This window comes from Carcharhinus amblyrhynchos, chromosome 12, assembly GCF_965287045.1.
Source record: "Carcharhinus amblyrhynchos chromosome 12, sCarAmb.v2.hapA, whole genome shotgun sequence".
Taxonomy (NCBI): Eukaryota; Metazoa; Chordata; class Chondrichthyes; order Carcharhiniformes; family Carcharhinidae; genus Carcharhinus; species Carcharhinus amblyrhynchos.
This window is the reverse complement of record NC_137335.1, coordinates 49,517,230-49,539,487: the sequence shown is the minus strand read 5'-3', so window position 1 is coordinate 49,539,487 and position 22,258 is coordinate 49,517,230. Positions and strand designations below refer to the sequence as shown.

At 42.2% G+C, this 22,258-nt stretch overlaps 1 protein-coding gene across 1 annotated transcript; it reads left to right on the top strand.

Moving 5' to 3' along the window:
* Positions 1 to 757: 757 nt before the first annotated feature.
* Positions 758 to 21,422, top strand: LOC145350599 (basic leucine zipper transcriptional factor ATF-like 3). The gene is made up of 3 exons (XM_080199805.1): positions 758 to 1,189; positions 1,284 to 1,388; positions 20,177 to 21,422. The coding sequence occupies exons 1-3, from the start codon at positions 1,106 to 1,108 to the stop codon at positions 20,387 to 20,389; spliced, it is 402 nt and encodes a 133-aa protein (XP_080055931.1). The 5' UTR covers positions 758 to 1,105; the 3' UTR covers positions 20,390 to 21,422.
* The last annotated feature ends 836 nt before the right edge of the window (positions 21,423 to 22,258 follow it).

Genomic DNA, 22,258 nt, shown 5'->3' with positions numbered 1-22,258 from the left:
TTAAGATAAAGCTTACTGCTGTGTCGTTTTTCAAATGAACTTCCAGCGCCCTTCTCAACCACTCACCTCAATTCAGGATTTCTTGTGCATTCAGTTGGATCAATATGTCACTCTGGACACGCCCCTGTCATGATTTGAATAAATTATCACCAAATGGGAAAGCTGTACAACAGTTTGTGCAATGTCAGAAACTACATGAGCAGATATATGGTAAGTTATCCTTTTAATATTAATTACATCACTTTAACTCGGCTTTGATTAGACACAACAAATGAAAACACAGCAAAATCACCTTAAAGACGTTTCGAAAAATATAAGTGAACCCATCAGGGGCGTTTCTGACGTGATTGAGCAGAAGTTAGTGCTAGTGAAAGTGGTCGTAATGTTGTATGGGGTTGAGAGAGGTTATTATAGTTCTGCTGCCACAGTCACGCCCGAGTTTATCCTATATTGCTGGCAGTATCGGTTCTGTGCATGTTGATTTTTAATTTCCGAGGGAGGAGGTTTTCTTGTAATTCTCTGAGAGTCTGAAGCAATACCCCAATCAGTGCTAGGTCACTGTCAAATTGTCCCTTACTGAACTAGGCGTCGGGGTTAGTGGAGATAATAATCAGAAATATAGCGTCGGTACATCTGAACAAAGAGCAGTCGCTGTTGTAGCCAGACATTTGTAGGGGCGGTGAGTTGGAATAATAAGAAGCTGTGTCCTTGTTAATCTTCCGCATAGTGAGAGTTTAAAGAGCGGGTGTTGTATCACCAGGGACCTACAGGGTTGGTCAGTGGAGACTGAAGGCAGGATTTCTTATTGAGATTCCTTCAATCCCATTTTTAATAAAGCCACGCCACGTGACTTACTGAAAATTTGGCAAACGCACTCCAAGAAGAAAATACCTTTCTACACAAAGTGAAACTCTCAAAACTGCTTTTAGTTTTACAGTTGCATCATAACAGAAAAATCTGGAATCCAAAGCATGCTGAACACCAGCCTCAATGCTTTACTCTAGCGGTTCAATGGGGCATCAGGGTTTTTGATAGCAAGTTGGTTTTCTTTGGCAGTCGCTTACTGTTGTGTGTGTGTGTGTGTGTGTATCAATGTGAGTTGTGTATGTGTGTCATGTCTGAGCCAAGTTCTGCGAAGTTAATTGTGTACAGTCCCACGGACGACAGCTGTACAGAGCGAGAATCGCAGGTCAGTGACAAAAAAAATCAATGTTTCAAACTCTCGTGGCTGTGTTGCTATCACAACGAACTCGCGAATCTCCTGTTTTGAACTCTTTTTAAAGGATCATGGAGGCGACAGTAAGAAGCTTCGGAGAAGGGAAAAGAATAGGATCGCTGCGCAGAGGAGTCGGAAGAAGCAGACACAGAAGGCAGATCAGCTACACGAGGTAAGAAGCCCAGAGACGGAGCTGCCAGTGGTCGGCCCCCTTTAAGGATTTTAACTCCTTTTGTAACAGAGAATTTCAGCCAATAATGATTTGCAACACAACCAAATTCCATTACAGAAAACGGCACGGTTAGACATTAGGAAATACTATCGAGGAATTAATTTGCAATTTTTAATCTTATAAAATGAATAACTTAGAATTAAACTGAAATCCCCCCATTGGGGTTTTTGGCTGTTCAGTAATTACTCAAGAATCTCTCATCCCAATTGCAAAGCTGATGTGCTGCTCGAATTTAAATGCGGATCGCAATTCATTGAGCTCACTGATTTAATTCCAAAAACAAAACTGGGAATCGCTTAAAAACATCCTTCTGCCGTGTGTGGAATTCTCTTACGGCTGAGAGTGAGATTAGGTGTGATATCCCTTTTTGTCAGCTTGGGATCTAATATGTCTCGCTTGTGGAGACCATGAATTGGATTCAATCTGAATAGGTTTTTGGAGCAAGATAGGAGATGAACTTGCCCTATTCACTCTGCACATCGGCTTTGTAATTCTGAGAAAGGAATACTTTTTTTAAAAAAAACCTACATTCGATTTACAGTAAAGTCTTCAGGGGAGAATTAAATGCAAATCAAGTTATGGCGCTGAGTAACAGCCTGCGATTGCTGTGTCGTTTAGTTGACCTTAATCTATAAAGATGTGGCTTTTTAAGATACATTTCTGGAACTCTCGCATTCATTCAGAGTTACTAGGAGCACAGTTGATTAAAATGCTTTAAGTACTGTACCCTTATGTGCCGCACTTGACTTTTCTGACTCTCTAATCCATTTGAAAATATCCAAAATGATAAACTCTGCAAATGTTAAGCACTTTGCCTGGCAATAAAATGTTAACACGTTAACTGGTGTTATGCTGACATGTGGTGTACATTCATATCTGTTCTTTCTGCTTTTCGGTTTTTGAAAAATACAATTTCTTAGAATTGTGTGCTCATCAAAGTGAATGATACTTTCACTGGTGAGGGGATCTTTTCTGTTTTATGTACATTACGTCCATGTTAATCACTTCTCGATAAGGTTATGCATGGGTTACATGCAATGTATCTGCATTATCTGCCTGAATGTGACATCGTGTATTATTCCCGGTGATCGTTTTTGAGCATAAATTACAAAGTTAACATGCAGGACAATTGGGAAAGCAGACGGCATGCTTACCTTTCATTATAAAGGAATTGGAGTGTAATTGTAGTTTTACTGCAATTGTGTGTGGCTTTCGTGAGATCACACCTCATGTATTGTGTGCATTTTGGGCTCCTTACCCAAAAAAAGGGTATACTTGTCTTGGAGCAGGGCTTCTCAAACTGTGAGCCTGCAAAAAGGTAGATGTCTGCTTTCTTGAAACACTGGCTTTCCATCAGTTTCCATAGTGACAGGCTCCTGTTCCTCCACATCCCCGTTGAAGGACTAAAGCCCCCCCCTCCTCTTTCCCTCTCCCCCTCCCCCCCTCAGCAGTTGAAGGCTACTTCTTCCCCCTGTTCAACAACTGGCACCTCCCCCGATAGCTTTCGTGATTCCTCACCCCAAATTTTCACTCTGGGGTCACACTAAGTCTGCGGCATTAAAATGGGTTCACATCAGGAAAATGTTTGGGAAGAGGTGCCTTGGTGAGAGTGCAGCAAAGGTTTATTATTGACTGCAGAATCAAAGCCATTATCTCTGTAGACCTGGAGTAGCTGCCACGGGAAGAATTAAACACATGGCAATGCTAATTGGCAATTAATAACTCGAATGAAATAACAAGGAGGGCTGAATATCAACTGAAGGGAGGTAGGACATTTTCACAAAGCATTCTGTCAAAATTACAACACAGAAACAGCTCATTCAACTCAACTGGTCAATGCTTCACCTGAGCTTCCTCCCACCCCTCTTCACCCCAGCCTGTCAACTTGTTATTCTCCTTCACACACGTCTACCTTGCCCTTCAGTGCATCTTTCCTATTGGACTCACTAGCTCTTTGTGGTGTGAGTTCCACATTCTCACCACCTTCTTGAGTAAAGAAATTTCTCCTGAATTCCTTTTGGATTTATTAGTGACTGTCTTATATTCACAACCCCTGGTTTTGGTTTCTCAACAATTGGAAAGATTTTCTCCATGTCTACCCTGTTGAAACTGTCATAATTTAAGAAACCTCTATCAGGTCACCTCTCAGCCTAGAGGAAAGAGCCTGACCGCCATCACCTTCATCTCCACTCCAACACCCTTTATCTATCTTTCCTAATGTTATGAACTCTCAATGTAAGGGAGATTGGAATGTAACTTTAGTGCATGTTGGAGTTACCAGACCCTGGTTCGATTCCCAACTTGGGTCACTATTTGTGCAGAGTTTGCACGTTCTCCCCATGTCTGTGTAGATTTCCTCCAGGTGATCCAGTTTCCTTCTACAGTCCAAAAGACTGGTTAGTTACATTGGCCATGCTGAATTCTCTCTCTCAGTGGATCCAAGCAGGCACTGGAGTGTGGCAACTAGGGGATTTTCACAGTGGCTTCATTGCAGTGTTAACGTGGGCCTCCTTGTGACACTAATAAATAAACTTAGACTTGTAAGGCAGTCCTGGCCTTCAAGGACACTACGACTACTAAATCCCTATTTATTAGTAAAAATCTGCTTATTGTTCTGTCACTTGGTCATGTCATTCAACTGTGTGAAACTGCTTTTCATTTGCTCTTGATGGAAGTTTCTCTTCTCAGATGTAGCCTGGTCTGCTGAGTATTTCCAACAATTTTTATTTTTTCTGCTTTTTAGTTTAATGTTTAGTTCATTTAGTGTTTGATTATTTAACAAATTAGGCCTCATTTCATTGGTTGATTTTTTTTGTCTTGAGGATTCATGATGCTTTGAATTTTGACACAAGGTGTGTAACGTGACAAGTCTGAAACTTATATTTATGCTCATGCATCTCCTGTTACTTTATGTATGGAAAATCAGGATGAACTTTCCCTGAGGGCTTTATTGGTATTGTAAGTTTGGACATGGAATCTCCAGCTCTGAAGCTCCACATAAGAATAGATTTACTATTCATTTTTTCTAATTCATTTATAGAACGTGGGCATTACTGGAAGACCAGTATTTTCTATCCTTATTTATCTCTGTAATCCTTGTGATGCAGATAGATCCACAATGCTGTTAGAAAAGGAGTTCCAGGATTTTGATCCAGTAACTGAAGGAATGGTGATATTGTGACAAGTCAGGATGGTGTGTGGCTTGGAGGGGCTCTTGCAGTTGGTGTTCCCATGCATCTGCTGCTCTTGTCCTTTTTTTTGGTGCTAGAGGCCTCAATTTTGGAATGTGCTGTTGAAGGACTTTGCCAAATTTCTCCAGTGGATCTTGCAACCACTGTGTGCTGGTGGTGGAGAGAGTGAATGTTTAAGGTGATGGATATGGTGTCAGTCAAGTGAGCTGCTTTGTTCTGAATGGTCTTGAGCATCATTGGCACTGCACTCATCCAGTAAAATCAAGTAATCCCACACACTGCTCATGTGCCTTGGAGATGGTAGACAGGCTTTGGGGAATGAGAAGGTGGGTTAATAGTACAAAAAGTCCCAGCCTCTGATCTGCTCTTGTAGGCTAGTCCATTTAAGTTTCTGGTGAATGGTAGGAGTTAATGGTGGTTATAATGTTGTTGAAAGTCAAGGAGAGATAGTTAGATGATCATTGCCTAGCATTTGTGTGGCATGAATTGCACGCTGCAGGAATGACTGTGTCACAGAATCATGAAACCCATGTTTGTGGCATATGTAGAAAGTTTAATATATTAAAGACAGAGTCATAAAAAGAATTGCAGAGCAAAGGGATAAACTGATATCCAGAATATTTAATGCAATTTGAGAGTGATGAATTTCACAATATGCCTTAATTGTTAAGAGCGATTGAAATTCAGGTATAGAATAGTAATGCAGAATTAGAGATAATACCGTATAAATAAAAAAAAACTAGATTGGTGTGGATTTAAAAAGAATGAACTGGGTGAACATGATATTGCTGCCTCCTTTATGAAGTAAAAATCAGATTGATCGATTAATTTATTACAATTGCATTTATATAGACAGCCATTTGTCTAAGTGTATTAGCCATTCGTTGGATAAGTAAAGGACATGGTGCAAGTCCTTTAGGAACTTCACAGCACTTACCAATTGGTTGCATGCTGTATTTGTGGCCTCCCACTAATAATTGGCTACAGCAACAGCCCTGAGTAATTTTTCAACCAGAGCCTCAATGATGATCCACGTGCCAGCCATCTGCTCTTCAGTAAGGATGCCCACAATGTAACAGCCACAAGTGAAACCTCAGAGCAGGGAGTGGGTAGATTTGCCAGTGGCAATGGTCACCTTTCATATTTTTGGGTCTTTCCAGGCCAGAGCTTATGATATTTGCAACATCTCCCAGTTTGCTTTCCACTGTTTTGTAAGGGTGCTGACCTAGGTACTGTATTCCAAGAGGGCTGAATACATTTCACCACCTTGTAAAAGAGAAGTAGCTGGAGCAAGGATGAAGCTTTGCAAGGATTGCAGGTTTTCCCATGGTACTAGGTGCCATTGACTGTACCATCTGCATCCAGAACAAATGAGAAGGTGGCTCTGAGCTGGCTAGCTAACAGGCAACATAGAGACATAGCATGATTACAGCTTGAAAAGAGGTCATTTTCCCCTTTGTCTACGTTGGCCCTCTGTAAGAGCAATTTAACTAGTTCTACTTACCCACCTTTCTCCATTATTCAGCATTTTATTTCTCTACAGTTGCTTATTCAATCACCTGTTGAAAGCCACATTGTCCCTTCGCCACACACTCAGGCAGTGCATTCCAGATCCCAATCACTTGCTGCATTTTTTTCATGTTGCCATTGGTTTTTAATCAGTGTTTTAAATTGGCACGCTCTGGTTCTTGATCCATCTGGCCAATGGCTACAGTATCTCTTGTTTTAGCTGGATCATTTTCAGGTTTACAAGCTGTAACTAGTGGAGTGTTGCAAGAATCAATTCCGCTATTTGCAGTCGATATCAATGTCTTGGTTGTATAGTTGCCACTGGTGGGGGGTGGGGAGTGAGGGGGCTTGGGGGACAACTTCCTTGTGAACCTGGGCCTGGCTAAATGTGCTATTAATAGGTCCTGGCAGCGGGTGATCAAGGGGGTTATCTGACCCGACTTTCTGCCCCTCATCCATGGCTATATTCACAGCCCGGTGTCCCTGGAGAGGGAGTATGGTGTCCGAGGGCACCACTGAGGCCTTCAGTGCTCACTGGGCAACACCTGGGACTGGGGTGTGTTATCGGCACCTTTAACCCCATTTTAATTTAATGTTTTATGTTTCCTTTCTATTTTAGTTTTTGTTTCAGACGGTTCCCTTCTTTTTGGGAGCTGTCCTTCTTGCTTTGTCCCTTAGTTTGTTTGTTTTAGTTCATTTGATTTAACGAAAAGAAAGTTATATGACTGCTAAATTTGCTGATTTCCTGCCTTTTGGCTATCGTTTTTTTTTGCTTCTTGACCTTTTGGCTACGATCAAGCATCAGATCAAGCCCAAGATGGGGGTACAATGCCTTAACTTGTCAGCCTGGACCTTGCTTGTCTCTCTTGTGGGCAATGTGAATTGGATTCAGTCGGAATTTGAATTTGGTTTTGGAGTAAGCAAGGAATGGGTTTGGAGTTGCTCAGTCCACGCTGAGTGTTGGCTTTGTAACTTTGAGGATGGAGTAAAAAAAATAAGTAGAGTAAACTGTGAACAGGATATATGGAATCTGAAAAGTGATTTAGGTAGATTGGTGGGTGGACCAGAATTTGGCAGATGAAGTATAGTGCAAGAAAATGTGAATTTGTCCACCTTGGCAGGAAGGTAGATAAACAACGTATTATTTAAATACAGAGAGACTGCAGAACACCATGGTGCCAATGTCCTGGTACGTGAATCACAAAAAGTGAGTATGCAGGTACAGCAAGTGATTAGAAAGGCAAATGGAATGTTATATTTTATTGCAAGGAGAATTAAATGTAAAGGTAGGGGAATTCTGCTACAGTTCAACAGGGCTTTGGTAAGACAACGGGCTGTATTCTCTGATCTAGCCGGCATCTGGGATTCTCCAATCCAGCTGCAGTGAACAGAGATTTGGCTAAGTGCCAAATTCTGGCAGCAGTTGCAGGGGGTGAATAGCTGGAGAATTCTGGCCAATATCTGGAGTACTGTGCACAGTCTTGTCTCCTCCTTGAAGAAAGGATAAAATTGCATTAGAAACAAGTCAGAGAAGGTTCACGCAACTGGATTCCTGGAATGGAGCAGTTTTCTTTTGAGAAAGGTTGTAATGGAGTTGAGAGAATGAGAGGTAATCTTTAAGTTTTAATTTATTTATTAATGTCACAAGTAGGCTTATATTAATAGTGCAATGAAGTTACTGTGAAAATCACCTGATTGTTACACTGTTCAGGTACACTGAGGGAGAATTTAGCATGGCCAATGCACCTAACCAGTATGTCTTACAGACTGTGGGAGGAAACTGGAGCACCCGAAGAAAACCCACGCAGACATGGGGAGAATGTGCAGACTCCACACAGACAGCGACCCAAGCTGGGAATTGAACCCAAGTCCCTGGCACTGTGAGGCATCAGTGCTAACTACTGTGCCACCCATCTCATTGAAACTGAGGGGATTTGATAGGATGGATGCTGAGGATGTTTCTTCATGTGGGAGAGACTAGAACAAGGGGCACAGTTTAAATGTAAAGGATCTCCCATTTAAGATAGGAATGGTGAGAAGTTTTTCTGAGAGTCATTAGTTTATGAAATTCTCTTTCACAAAGAGTAGTGGAGGTTGGGTCATTGAATATTTTAAAGGCCGGTTCAGGTAGATTCTCCATTGATGAGCGAGTCAAAGACTTTTGGAGGCAGTCAGGAAAGTAGAGTTGAGGCTACAATCAGATCAGCCATGATCTTATCAAAAGGTGAAACAGGCTTGAGGGACTGACTGGCCTACTCCTGCCTCCTAAGTTGTATGTCTGTATCTACTCTGTCTATACCTTGTGGTTTGGAACACTTTTATCAAATCTCCTGTTAACCCTCTTGTCTCAAATCAGAACAACCGCACCACCTTCAATTTACCTAAGTAATTGATGTCGTTCATCCCTGGAACTATTTTTGTAAATCTTTTCTGCACCCGAGGTCTCCAAAACCTTCTCATCCTTCCAAAGGGAAGTACACAAAATTGAGGGGTGAATGAGGAAACTCTACTTTGTACAATGGATGATAGAAGTTTGGATGAATTGTTAATTTAAAAATTAAAATGGATATGTTTTTATTAGCCAAAAGTATTAGGAAATATAAGGCAGAGGTGGCCATATGGAGTTAGGTTGCAGATCAGCCTTTATTTTATTATATTCTATTTCTCAGAGGAGTAAATGGCCTACCCATGTTGCACAGCTCCTAAAACCACCATCTGGTAATCACTGTTAGTGATCGTGGTTTTTTAAGCCTTTAATTTAATTAATTGAATTTAAATTCCATCAGATTTGAATTCACATCTCTGGAATATTAGTTCAGGCCACCAAACTACTAGTTTAGCAACATAACTATTGTGCCCAACTCGGATGCACCTGTACCCAGCATTTTGCGGACCTATCAGCCTCCTCTGTTGGCTGCCTCATCAAGTTTCTCTTCTGAATTTTCTGCAGCCAAATAATCTTCGGCAAGCTGGTGCCTGTGCTACCATTCATCACCTGCTCTGGCTGTAACCCATTCATACCTATTGCCTCGTTATGTGTGGACTCTACCTCCACGCTATCCTGTAAAGTACGTGTCTGTAAAGGTTAGGTGGATTGGCCATGATAAATTGCCCCTTAGTGTCAGGGGGACGAGCTAGGGTAAATACATGGGGTTATGGGGATAGGGCCTGGATGGGATTGTGGTCAGAGCAGACTCGATGGTCGAATGGTCTCCTCTTGCACTATAGGATTCTGTGATTCTGTGCCTGTGTCTGAGCTAGTGGTGATGAGGGTGTTCCATCATCCTCAATGCAAGAGCAAAATGTAGCAGCTTCTGGAAAGCTGACATTAAAACAGAAAATGCTGGAAATACTCAGCAGGCTCTGCAGCATCTGAGCAGAGAAACAGAGCTCTGATCAATGTCATTGATCTGAAATGTTACCTCTGTTTCTCTCTGTAGATGCTGCCTGACCTGCTGAGCATTTCCAGTGTTTTGGTTGTTCCTTCTTGTCGTCTTGCTCTTTCTCTTCCATCCCTGCCCAAACAGACTGCAGTTCTTGGGTATCAGAAATGAAAAAACACAGGGTAAGGTTGTGATTTTGGGTTGGGGTAAAAGTAAGAGGTGACTGCTTACTCCATGGCAGCTAAATCAGAAGTGGCTGTGGGCCAAGTAGAAAGTGGGATTTGTCGGAGAAAGAGGTATGACTTTGCCTTCCGTCGCTTTCAAAGTGGTTTCGGATGCGCCATTGGCTGTGAACTCATTCATGGCCTCTCCAATAATGGCAGCCACTACCTTCATCAGGGCATGTTCTCCACCAGTTAACTGCTGCTGTCTCTGGTTATGTACCACTTCTTCCTGTAAGAGAAGAAGAGAAGTGTCTGAGTGAGTATCTTGCACTGTCTTTGGATGATATGACTGCCATGGCTGAATAACTGGCAGTGCATGGAAGCTGTGAGTTGTAGGTCTGAGATTTGCAGCAGTGCTAAGTGTGTAACAGCGAGGTGAAGCTATGTGTGTGATTTATCACTGGTAGGTCAGCCTTGAGGATGTGGATGAGCAGTGTGTGCGGGTAGTGGTGCAAATGCTGAGATTTGACATCTGAAGATGAATTTATCAACATTGACCATTTGTCTGAGGTGATTGTGGTACTGCATTCAGGTTCTCAAGGCTAATGTCCTGATGTTGACTTGTGATTCGCTCCCTCTGCCCCGATCAAGGATGGCCTTATGACCCCTTATGGATAGACAGCTTCTCTTTGCCTCTTTGGCTTCTCTGCCAGGGTCTTCAGTACAGCATCAGAGATTCTTGGAGGACCCTTTCTGCCTTGTTGCATAATTCACCGTTCTCCTCTCTCTCTCCTGTGCAACCAGTTGCAGAATGCACCTACCCTTTAAAAGTTGCAAACTAGCTTTACATAATGTGGGTTAGCTTAATGCAATGCTAACATCATGCAAACTTGGGTCCTCTGCTGAAACGTGACCACTCGGCAGTACATTTAGTCACTTATCAGGTCAATCACGTAGTGTGATACCTGGGCTTGTTTCCAACCTTGTCCAATTTTGAAGCCTTGGTCTTTCTTACTGTTACGTGTGATGTACATGTGTATTCTTCTCAGTCGTCTGGGAAGTATTCTGGGCAAGTGCTAATCTGGTAGTCCCATGGGGGTTCAGGGAGGCAGTCAAGGGGTTGGGATGGGAGTCAGGATTGGGGTAGTCAAGGGGGTTCAATGGGGAAAACAGCAAGTCCAGTGAGGGGAGGGCAGAACAGGCAGGAGTGGATGGGGTGGTGGTGTCAGTACGCAGTTACCCAGGAGCTAGATGTGGTTTCAATCATTCAAAATTTTGCTGGATAATTATTTCTGTAAGGATCCATTCAAAGTCTTGGATTTAAATTGGAGTTTTGGATGGTTTCTTGTGCAGGGTAATTGTGAACGTCCCAGGCAATTCCCATGAAATCTTTACAGGAATCCCCCTGCGAATCTTTGTGGTATCCCATGGGTATAATGCCCTAGAAATCAAATTATGGGCTTTTGATTCTCTGGTAGTTTTAATTAAAGCACCAAGTCTCTTGGCAGACAATGTTATCATTTTATTTAGATTTTTTGAATAACAGTTGGTTTACTCTGAAAGGATATTGAATTGCAGAAATCTGCTTTGTGCTCTTTGATTCTTGCTTAATGTGGCTAGGCAGCAGTTTTTTTCTTTGATCAAAGGCAGCTGGAGCTTTCTTGGGCATGGGGTTGGTTGTAGTGGGTGTTATGGCTGATACACTCTGCCCAACCACCAACACTGTTTTGTGAGGCAGGAAGGCACTCAAGATGTGGCCATAGTGGCATGAGAACTTGCTGCCCATCACACATGAAGGTCATTATCAGGTAAGATCCTAGAGTAAATAACTAGTCCACGTGTTTCCAGCTCTATATGGGATCTATATAAAACATGTATATAATATATTATGTATATTTTAGTATATTAATAGCTACATTTAAAATTTGGATTTAGATCCAGTTCAAAGTGTGGAGTAAAATATTTCTCTGGCGGCATGGTGGTATAGTGGTTAGCACTGCTGCCTCACAGCAGCAGGGATCCAGGTTCAATTCCGGCCTCAGGTCACTATCTATGTGCAGTTTGCACTTTCTCCTCGTATCTGTGAGTTTTCTTCGAGTGCTGTGATTTCCTCCCACAGTCCAAAGATGTCAGGTTAGGTTGATTGGCCATACTAAATTGACCGTAGTGTCAGGGGGATTGTGTGAGGTTACGGGAATGGAGCCTGGCTGTAATGTGGTCAGTGCAGGTCCCTGCACTGTAGGGATTGTATGATTCATTCTGTGATTCTATGACATTAATAGGGGTGCTAACTGAAATGAGTGAACAGATTCAACTTTATTTTTACCAAAGACAAGTTAGAAGCACTATGTTGTTGTTGTTAATGAAGAAAATGATAAAAACTTGGACTGTAAAATAGCTGATGTACAAAATTGACTTTTTAAAATTCATTTGTGGGATCTGGGTGTCGCTGGCCAGCATTTATTGCTCATCCCTAGTTGCTCTTGAGAAGGTGGTGGTGAGCTGCCATTTTAAATTGCTGCAGTCCATGTCCTGTGGATTGACCCATAATGCTGTCAGGAAGGGAATTCCAGGATTTTTATCCAGTGACTGTGAAGGAACAGCAATATATTTCCAAGTCAGGATGGTGAGTGATTTGGAGGGGAACTTGCAGGCGGTGGTGTTCCCATTATCTGCTGCCCTTGTCTTTCTAGATGGAAGTGGTTGTGGGTTTGGAAGGTGCTGTCTAAGGACCTTTGGTGAATTGCTGCAGTGCATCTTTTTGATAGTACACACCGCTGCTACTGAGCATTGATGGTGGAGGTTTTAATGTTTGTAAATGTGGCACTAATCAAGCGGGTTGCTTTGTCCTGGATGGTGTCAAGCTTCTTGAGTGTTGCTGGAGCTCCACTCATCCAGGCAAGTCAGGAGTGTTTCATCACACTACTGACTTGTGCCTTTTAGATGGTGGATAGGCTCCAGGGAATCAGGAGGTGAATTACTCACTGCAGTATTCCTACTATTCTGACCTGCTTTTGTAGCCACTGCTTATCTAATGAGTCCAGTTGAGTTTCTGGTCAATGGTAACTCCAAGGATGTTGACAGTGAGGGATTCAGTGATGGTTACACCATTGAATGTCAAAGGGCAATGATTAGAATGTCTCTTATTGGATGTAGTCATTGCCTGGCATTTGTGTGACACGAATGTTACTTGCCACTTGTCAGCCCAAGCCTGGATATTGTCCAGATCTTGTTGCATTTGAACATGGACTGCTTCAGTATCTGAGGAGTTGCAAATGATGCTGAACATTTTGTAATCATCGGCAAACATTCACCACTTCTGACCTTATGATAGAGGGAAGGTCATTGATGAAGCAGCTGAAGATTGTTGGGCCTAGGACACTAACTTGAGGGAATCCTGCAGAGATGGCTGACCCTCCACAACCAAAACCATCTTTCTGTGTACCAGGTATGACTCCAACCAGCAGAGAGTTTACACCCTGAAACACATTGATTCCAGTTTCTCAAGGGCTCCTTGATGCCACACTCTGTCATATGCGGCCTTATCTCTAGGGCTGTCATTCTCACCTCCCCTCTGGAATTCAGCTCTTTTGTCCATATTTGAACCAAAGCTGTAATGAGGAGCTGAGTGACCCTGGCGAAACCCAAACTGGGCGTCACTAGGCAGGTTATTGCTGAACAGGTGCTGCTTGATAGCATTGTTGATGACTCCTTCCATCATTATAGTGATGATCGAGAGTAGACTGGGTGGTAATTGGCTGGGTTGGATTTGTCTTGTTTTTTGTGTATAGGACATACCTGGGCAATTTTCCACATTGTTGGGTAGATGCCAGTGTTGAAACTATATTGGAAGAGCTTGGCTGGGGGAGCGGCAAGTTCTGGAGCATAAGTCTTCAGTACTTTTGCCGGAATGTTATCAGGGCCCGCTGCCTATCCAACTGTTTCTTGATTTTATGTAGAGTGAATCGAATTGTCTGGAGACTGACATCTGAGATGCTGGAGGGGGCTAAAATGGATCATCCATTCGGCACTCCTGGCTGAAGATTGCTGCAAATAATTCAGCCTGGTCTTTTGCACTGATGTGCTGGGCGCTTCCATCATTGAGGATGGGGATATTTGTGGACTAGTACAGGTCCAGTGCTAACTGCTGTTCTGGTTTGAGATCCTTGTTGATTATTGATTAGAGTCTGACATGCAAGGGAAATTTTCTCTTCACACAAGAAGACCGCACCCATCATCGGTACTGCCTGTGGTTTTTCCAATTTGTGCTGCTAGTGGTGGGGTTCTCCACCATCAGAGACTAGGTGATCTGATAATGAATGTTCATTATTACTGGCTTCCCTCAATTTGAAAGTGAAGCTTTTCAGAAATGCTGCAACAGATACACAGATGAACAATTTACAGCCCTTTGGGTTGGTGCGTGAGGAAGCAAATTTCAACAGTGCAAAAAGCAATACACTGCAGTTGCTGGAAATCTGAAACAAAAATAGAAAATGTTGGCAAATACTCAGCATCTCTGTGGAGAGAGAAACAGAGTTAGTGGGTGCAATCTAATGCCCTCCCTGGGCCAAGTTAAAAGGTGGGGGCACATTTAATGGGGCAGGAGGGTGACAGATGGAGACCCTGCCATCATCCCGCCTCTGCCCTGATTAAGGCTGGTAAGGACAGCTTGTGAACTGCCAGTCTGCTCCTTCACCAATCAAGGCTCTTAAGTGGGCAATTAATGGCCTCATCCCATTGTCACTGCTATTCAACCAACGTGAAGCAGGGCATTTGCCAGGCTAGAAGCCCAAACAGCTAGTCTTGTCAGGGTTGCTGGCGGGTTCCCAGGGGAAGTCATTCATTCAAAGACATCCACCCGCTGCTTGATTGAAGGGTCAAACATCAGGAAGGGGTGGGGGGAGGGAGGGGTTGCCCACTGAGAGTCATGCCCCCACCTTCCCCTGATGCCATCGATTCTGCCCTCCTACCCAGATGAGACCTCTGCCACCTGCATGAAAAACCACCCAATGTTTCAGGTCAGAGAAGCTTCTGATGAAAGGTTGTATGTGTAAACTGTTACCCATGCTTCTCTCTTCAGTAGTATTGAGTATTTCCAACTGTTTGACAATGAGGATATCTTAACCAATAATCCCTAGTGTTTGATAGCCTTTAACAATAGGTTGTACAGGGTACATCTATTCTGTTTTTTGAACTCTGCTCTGATTTTAAAAAAAACTTTTCTGTATATCATAAGGGCTAAAGTAGAGATGTTGGAGCAGTGAGTTTAACACTGGGCCATTCTCATAGAATTTTCTGAAGCTGAGCTCAATCACCGTTTATGGTGAACATAAAATCACAAGAATTGAGAGCAGCAGTGAGCGAGGCCCTTCACGCATCTTCTGCCATTCAGTAATATCATGGCTGATCTAAATCAGCTACACTTTTATGCGCTATCTCCACATTCCTTGATTCACTTAGTAACCAAAGATCTGTCGATCTCAGTTTTGAATATGCTGTATGCCTGAGCAACCCGCAGCACTCCAAAGATTCAGAACCCTTTGAGTGAAGACATTTCTCCTCATCTCAGTCCCTAATGGCCCAGCCCTTATTCTGAGACTATGATCTCTAATTCTAGATTACCAAATTACGGAAAACATCCTCCCAACATGTGCTTTGTCAAATATTTACAAATTTTATATGCCTCGAGAAATCACCCCTCACTCTTCAGTAGGGGATATTGGCCTGATCTATGCAATCTCTCATCAATTACAATCATCTAATTCCAGGAATTACTACAGATGCTGGAATCTGAAACAAACAAACAGAAAATGCTGGTAACTCTCAGCAATTCTGACAATATCTGTGGAGAGAGAACAGAGCTAATATTGAGTCAGGGTGACCCTTTGATTCAATCTAGTGATCCTTTGTTGCATTCCCTGAAAGGCAATGTATGCTTCCCTAAGTAAGGAGATAAAACAATCTGCACAATGCTCCAGATGAGGTCTCACATAGGCACCATACAACGATAGCAAGACTTCTTTACTAGTAACTGACTATTTTTTTCCGAAGTGCTCGCTGTACTTTCATGTTAACTTGTTATAGTTCAAAGTTAATTTATTAGTGTCACACGTAGGCTTATCTTAATATTACAATGAGGTTACTGTGAAAATCCCCTTGTCGCCACACTCCAGCGCTGGTTCGGGTCCACAGAGGGAGAATTTAGCATGGCCAAAGCACCTAATCAGCACGTCTTTTGGACTGTGGGAGGAAACTGGAGCACTTGGAGGAAACTCACACAGACACGGGAAAATGTGCAAACTCCATACACAGTGACCCAAGCCAGGAATTGAATCTGGGTCCCAGACACTGAGGCAGTAGTGCTAACCACTGTGTCACCATGCTGCCCCTATAGAAGGGAAAGGAAGAATCCAAGCGGAATGCTTACTTACAGGCATGGATGAGAACCGAAGCAGCGATTTTTGGTTTATTAAACTAACACCTTCCCACTTGGCCACTGCACCATATACAAGGACTTTGGCGAATGGGAATCGGGATATTAAATTTGATGATCAGCCGAGATCAAGATGAATGGTGGAGCAGGCTTGAAGGGCCAAATGGCTTACTTCTGCTTCTAGTTTCTATGTTTCTCAGTCCATGCTAATATAATATCCTCAATCCAATGAGCTCAAATTGTGTGTAACACTCATGTGTGGTGCCTTATTTGGATTTCAACATAGCACTCAATATGTTACTTCCACTAGCTCCTTGTTATTTATGCCGTTACGTCCAATCTCAAAAACCTCAACAGATTTGTCAGCAAGATTTTCACGTTGATAAGTTTGTTCGAATTCTGCTCAATCATGTTATGATTTTTTTTAAATGCTCCATTACCTACTGTCCTGAATAGTAAAATCTAGCCTCTTCACTACTACTGATGGTAGGCTAGCTAGTTTTTAGTTATTCTTCTCTCTCCCTCTTCTTAAACAATGGGGTTACGTTTGCTATATTTGCATGGGGATCTAGGGAATTCTGGAAGATCAAAATCAGTGCAGCCATTATCTTTGTAATTGCATCTTTTTAAAACACCAGGGTGCAGGCTATTGGGTCCCAGGGAATTATTAAATTTTCATTCCATTAGTTTTTCCAGTGCTTTTTAATACTAATTTCTAAGTTTCCATTCATGCTAGACCTAGTTCTACACTATTTCAAAATGTTTTTTGTGTCCACTGCTATGAAGAAAGATACCAGGTATTTGTAAAATGTATTTTCCATGTGCATATCGTCCACTTTGAATTATTTTGTTTCTAATGTGCCTACACTTACTTTTTCTATACGTACAGAAACTTTTTGTCTGTTTTTATGTCTCTTGCTAGTTTACACTCATATTCTCATTCCTATTTCTTTATCAATGCCTTTCGAAAACAAGCCAAGATTGGACTTTAGCCATCAGCGTAGTGGGAGGACAGAATGGAGGACAAGTAAAGTCCATTGTTGGCTTTTCAGCTCTTGGAACTACATTGTTGGTACATCAAGCAGGAATGACAACTGAAGAAAGAGGTGGAGCTTTGGAGGTGCTGACAGAAGAAACACACTTCCGAATGACCCCAAAAAAGAGGAATCGCCACCGAGATTCATATTTTAAAGTTTGCAGTGACTAAGCGCTGAATTCAAAAGACAGTGGCGCTCCACGATCAGGATAAAAAGCAGGTCCCAAATCTGTCTGCTGGGAGCACGACTAGCTCGGCAATTTTACAGCAGGTTGGCCAACTGCGGACCCATCATCTACTTAAGGACAATGGGTGAGCTCCTGATCCTGCCAGCCCAGTCTGATGACCAGCGGATATGAGGCCTCTGTGGCGTCACCAGGAGAGTTGGCCATTGCTGGCAGCCTAGTGCCTGAAGTGGATAATAAAAAAGATGTAAAAAAAAATCGAGGGGACCCAGTGTTGAAGGAGTAACGCTTCTAGGGGAATTATGGGAACTTTGAGCCTTTCCTGCCTCTGGTCTCCTCTTTGATCCACAGAACTTGCATCCTGCACTGCCATTGGGAGGCTGCTTCCATTTAGCTAGTTGCCTCCCTTTTCTGATGGCAATATAAAATGACTGCTAATTGGACCTTTTGAATTGTACAAATCGACTGCCCTTGGATTAGGCAGTCTCTCTACTTTCAGTCCCGCCATCTAACATGGCTCCCCATGATTTAACCTCCCCTTCCCTACCCCCATCCTCGCCCTCCTACTTCCCAGTCTGCCTCCCATGAATTGATAATTTGGGGCCTAAAAGTCAGGCAGGCAAAGAAACAAACCCCTTAGAAAGTAAGAGACAGTTAATGTAAGTACAGAGTGGAGAAAAATGACAGAAGCACTTAGTTTTTGGATCCCATTGAACATACAGAGGATTCAACTTTGTGTTGCCCTCCTGTTAGCCTCAGAATGTGCATGGCCACTTTTATCTATTTATGCAGAAGAGTACAGTACTTTTCCAATAAATATTTGCAATTCTGCGTACATATGCTAATACACTTTCATTATATTTCAGTATTGAAACTAAGCTTTTGCCTGTCCACGTTGTGGGCTCCTTTATCTTTAACGGGAAATTGACAAGATTAATCTGCAAGGGATTTTCCTTGGGGTTGAAACTTGAGCAATTTCCAGGCTGATACTCCAGTTCTGTATTGAGAGCATGCTGCACAGTTAGAGGTGCCATCTTTCGGATCAACCATTAAACCAAGGCCCCGTTCGCCTAATGAGAACAAAGTGCTGGAAAACTCAGCAGGTCCAGCGGCATCTGCAGAGAGAGAAAACAGTTAATGGGCTAGATTCTCCAACCTTGCCCACAGCTGGGATTCTCCAATCCCTCTGCAACGAACGGAGATTTGGCTGGGCAAGGCTGCAGGATGTGTGAACAGCTGGAGAATTCTGGCCAACGCTTTGAGTTCAATGTGACTCCTCTTCAGAACTGGCCCCTTTTGCCCCCTCAGGTGGATGTGTCAGATCCCAATGTGCTATTTGAAGATGAACAGTAGAATCCTTCCACTGACCTGGTCATCATTTATCCCCAACCAACATCTAAAGAAACAGATTGTTGAAAATTTCTCCATTATTTTAGTGACATAGAAGTAATTAATTAGATATAGAACACTTAGAATGTCCCAAAGGTTATGAAAGCAAGTTTTTTTTTTCTTTTTCCTTTCTGAATTGGATTTGATTGAGTAATGATGATTTATTTTCCTGGCCTGAGCATTGCAATTAAGAAGCTGCTGTTATAGTAAGATGCTTCAGAGCATGTTAAATGGACAGGTCTTTAAACAAGGTTCCTCTGCTGCACCTCCTGCTAGCTAGCATACATGGACAATAGACAAACATCTGCAGTCAAAATGAATGTCAGGGAAGCTTAGTGAGGGCAGCAAATTCATAATATTCTGTCATCAGACAATACATACTTTCATACTTACAAACCGTGTCTAGTTATCAACTAATCTACAGGTAAACTAAGTGACTGAAAATCCATAGGACCCAATCCTGGTAGGAGTGATCCTTCTTGAGCTTGCAGGTCAGTGAAAGGGCATCTCACTAGCATGCACTTGAGTACCCATACATGCTTGTGTTGACAGAAACTGTTTATCTGTTATCTATGGGGTAGGGCTGAGGGAAAGTGGGTGGTGGAGGCACTCTAGGGCACAATCTCATAACCCAATATAGATCTCCCTATTAAAGGGCCCATGGCAATGAGCATCTTCATTGTTGTTTCCCCACCCACAACAACAACCCCTCTCCAAACCTCAAGCCTGCCTTTCTAAAGGGAGTTATGCTATATATAACAAACGTCCTGGTTTTGAATCTTATCCCAAGTCCATTAGGGTGGGGGAAGAGAGAATTCCCAGCATGGGGAGTTCAGTCTCTCTTGCCTCCAGTTCATGGAGTTTTCTGATTGATTCCAAAGGATTTCCACTAGAGTTAGTGTCAGGTTAAAGGCTGCAGAAACTTGGACTTCTGAATAAGCTGGTCGGCCTGTTTCTAAGTGTAGGTTCAAAAATGTATGACTCAGAAATTGGAGAAGGTTTCTGTGAAACTGCTTATTCCACTATTTTTATCTGTTCCCCTTTTAGCTTAGCCGTCCACTCCCCTCCCCCTCCTTCTCCCCCTCAACCAACACAGCAACTACCCCACCCCCCCATTATTGTTGCTGTCCACGTTTCTTCCTTCTCCTGTGATTGCACAGATCAAACTATAATAATCTGAAAGTTGCTACGCTGTTTTTAATTTTTGTCTCCTTCCCAGATTTCCATTGAATATGTTCTTGCAAAGCCTATGCATTGAAGGCAAATGAGTTAGATCACAGCCCAGATGGATTTTGAATGCAAAGTACTCCCATTTTGGGATTCCAGCATTGTGATGTTAAGAGTTCACAGGCAGCCTTTTGAAACTGATTTTAATTCTTTTAGCTTACTCAATTTCTTTTTGAGTTCCCCTTATTTAAGACTATGCTTTTTTTCACAGGAATATGAAAAGCTGGAACAGGAAAACACCGCTCTAAAAAGGGAAATAAGGAAACTTGGTGAAGAAGTGAAACATTTATCAGAAGCATTGAAAGATCATGAACGTTTATGCCCATTGATACATTGTGCTGTGAACTTTGTCACCATGCCTAGACCTCACCCTGATGTGCTTGCCAGCTGTTTACCACGCGATGGTCAGAGTGAAGTCTCGTAGATGGCTTTAGCACTGAGATTTTTGAATGTTATTTTATTTTGGAAGGTTAGGATACACTGTTACATGTTTGTATGTGTTTGTTTGATTTTTTTGCAACCTGGAGAGTCCCGAGGACATTATTTATCAGATATTGGACAATACTCAGTCTGAGAGTCAGTGTGGACTCGATGGGCCGAACGGTTTCCTTCTGCAGTATAGGGATTCTACAATCTTCTATGATCTATATGCAAACTATATGATGCTGCTATGGCCCGATGCATATATAACCAAGTGGAAAGAAAGATTTTGCAGATTTATTGTCCCGCCTGTGGATCCTGCTTAGCTTAAACTCTATCTGTAGCACCACCAAAGTGAATGTATTTTATAGACGTGTAGATTTTTTTTCTTTTGCATCGTTTTCTGGGTATGTGGTCCTCACAAACCAAATGCAGTAAGTTTTTTCTGCATGCCAACAGTCACATAACTGAAACCTAGCTCACATCTTCATTTTAAACACACGGGCAAAGGCAATCCAAAAGAATATGATGAATTGTTGCACAATTTAACAAGCCTTTCTGTGAACAGATAAAAAATTCAACTTTTTGAGAGAGGTCATTCTGAAATTGTGCATTTATTTCATAAGCATTGCATTTTACCCCACTTTTTAGCTACACGGACAACATTATAATTATTGAAACCAGCAGATACCATGTTATGATGTTCGTTCTTTAGTAGAAAACAGCAAAACTGACCAAATAAACAGTTACATTTTTTGTGACCATTTGCACTAGTGTCCTAAATTCTATGGGAGTTTCATTTCCTCAAAGAAATGAAACAAAGAAAACAAGCCACCATGTTTTACACTAAATGAAGTAAAGTAATAGCTATTTCCACAGAGCAATGAATTATGCTAATTTTATCAATTAAGGATATGAACAGGTAATAGCTACCCCTGCATGAAATAAATTGTTCCCTCAGTTCCTGAGTGAAATTTACTTTGTGATATGGAATGTATTATTGCCATGGTGATTTACAGCTAGAATCATCATGATGGAAAGCATGTGGCACTGATGTCCATAAGATATAGGAGCAGAATTAGGCTATTCAACCCATTGGGTCTGCTCTGTCATTCAATCATGGCTGATAAGTTTCTCAATCCCATTCTCCCACATTTTCCCTATAAAACTTGATCCCTTTATAAATCCAGAACCTATCTATCTGTCTTAAATACACTCAATGACCTGGTCTCCATAGCCTTCTGTGGCAATGAATTCCACAGATTCAGCACCCTCTCGGCTCTAAAGGGTCATCCTTTTATTCTGAGACTGTGCCCTCAGATCCTAGTCTTCCCTACTAATGGAAATATTTTCCCTATGTCCACTCTATCCAGGGCTTTCAGTATTCTGTAAGTTTGAATGAGATCCTCACTCATCCTTCTAAACTCCATTGACTACAGACAAAGAGTCCTCAAATGTTCCTCGTACATCAAGCTTTTCATTCTTGGGATCATTCTTGTGAATCTCCTCTGGACCCTCCCAAAGGCCAACGCATCCTTTCTTAGATATGGGGCCCAAAATGTCACAGCTATCCTGTCACATGCCTGTACTATGACATCATGCACGAGGATGTTGTAAATATGTTTGGGGCACTAATATCTTTTGAGAATTTCTCCCCATTATATAATATAGAGGGGTTAGCACATCCATTAATATTGGCGTGAGAGGAAATTCAGATGAATGCATGAAATGTTCACACGTTGAAATTTTAGGGCTTAAATGTTTAGCGATGCCACATTATGAAAACTATTGTACTGTATCAAAAACAGAAAATGCTGGAAAATCTCAGCAGGCCTGACAACATCTGTAGAAATAGAACAGAGCTAACGTTTTG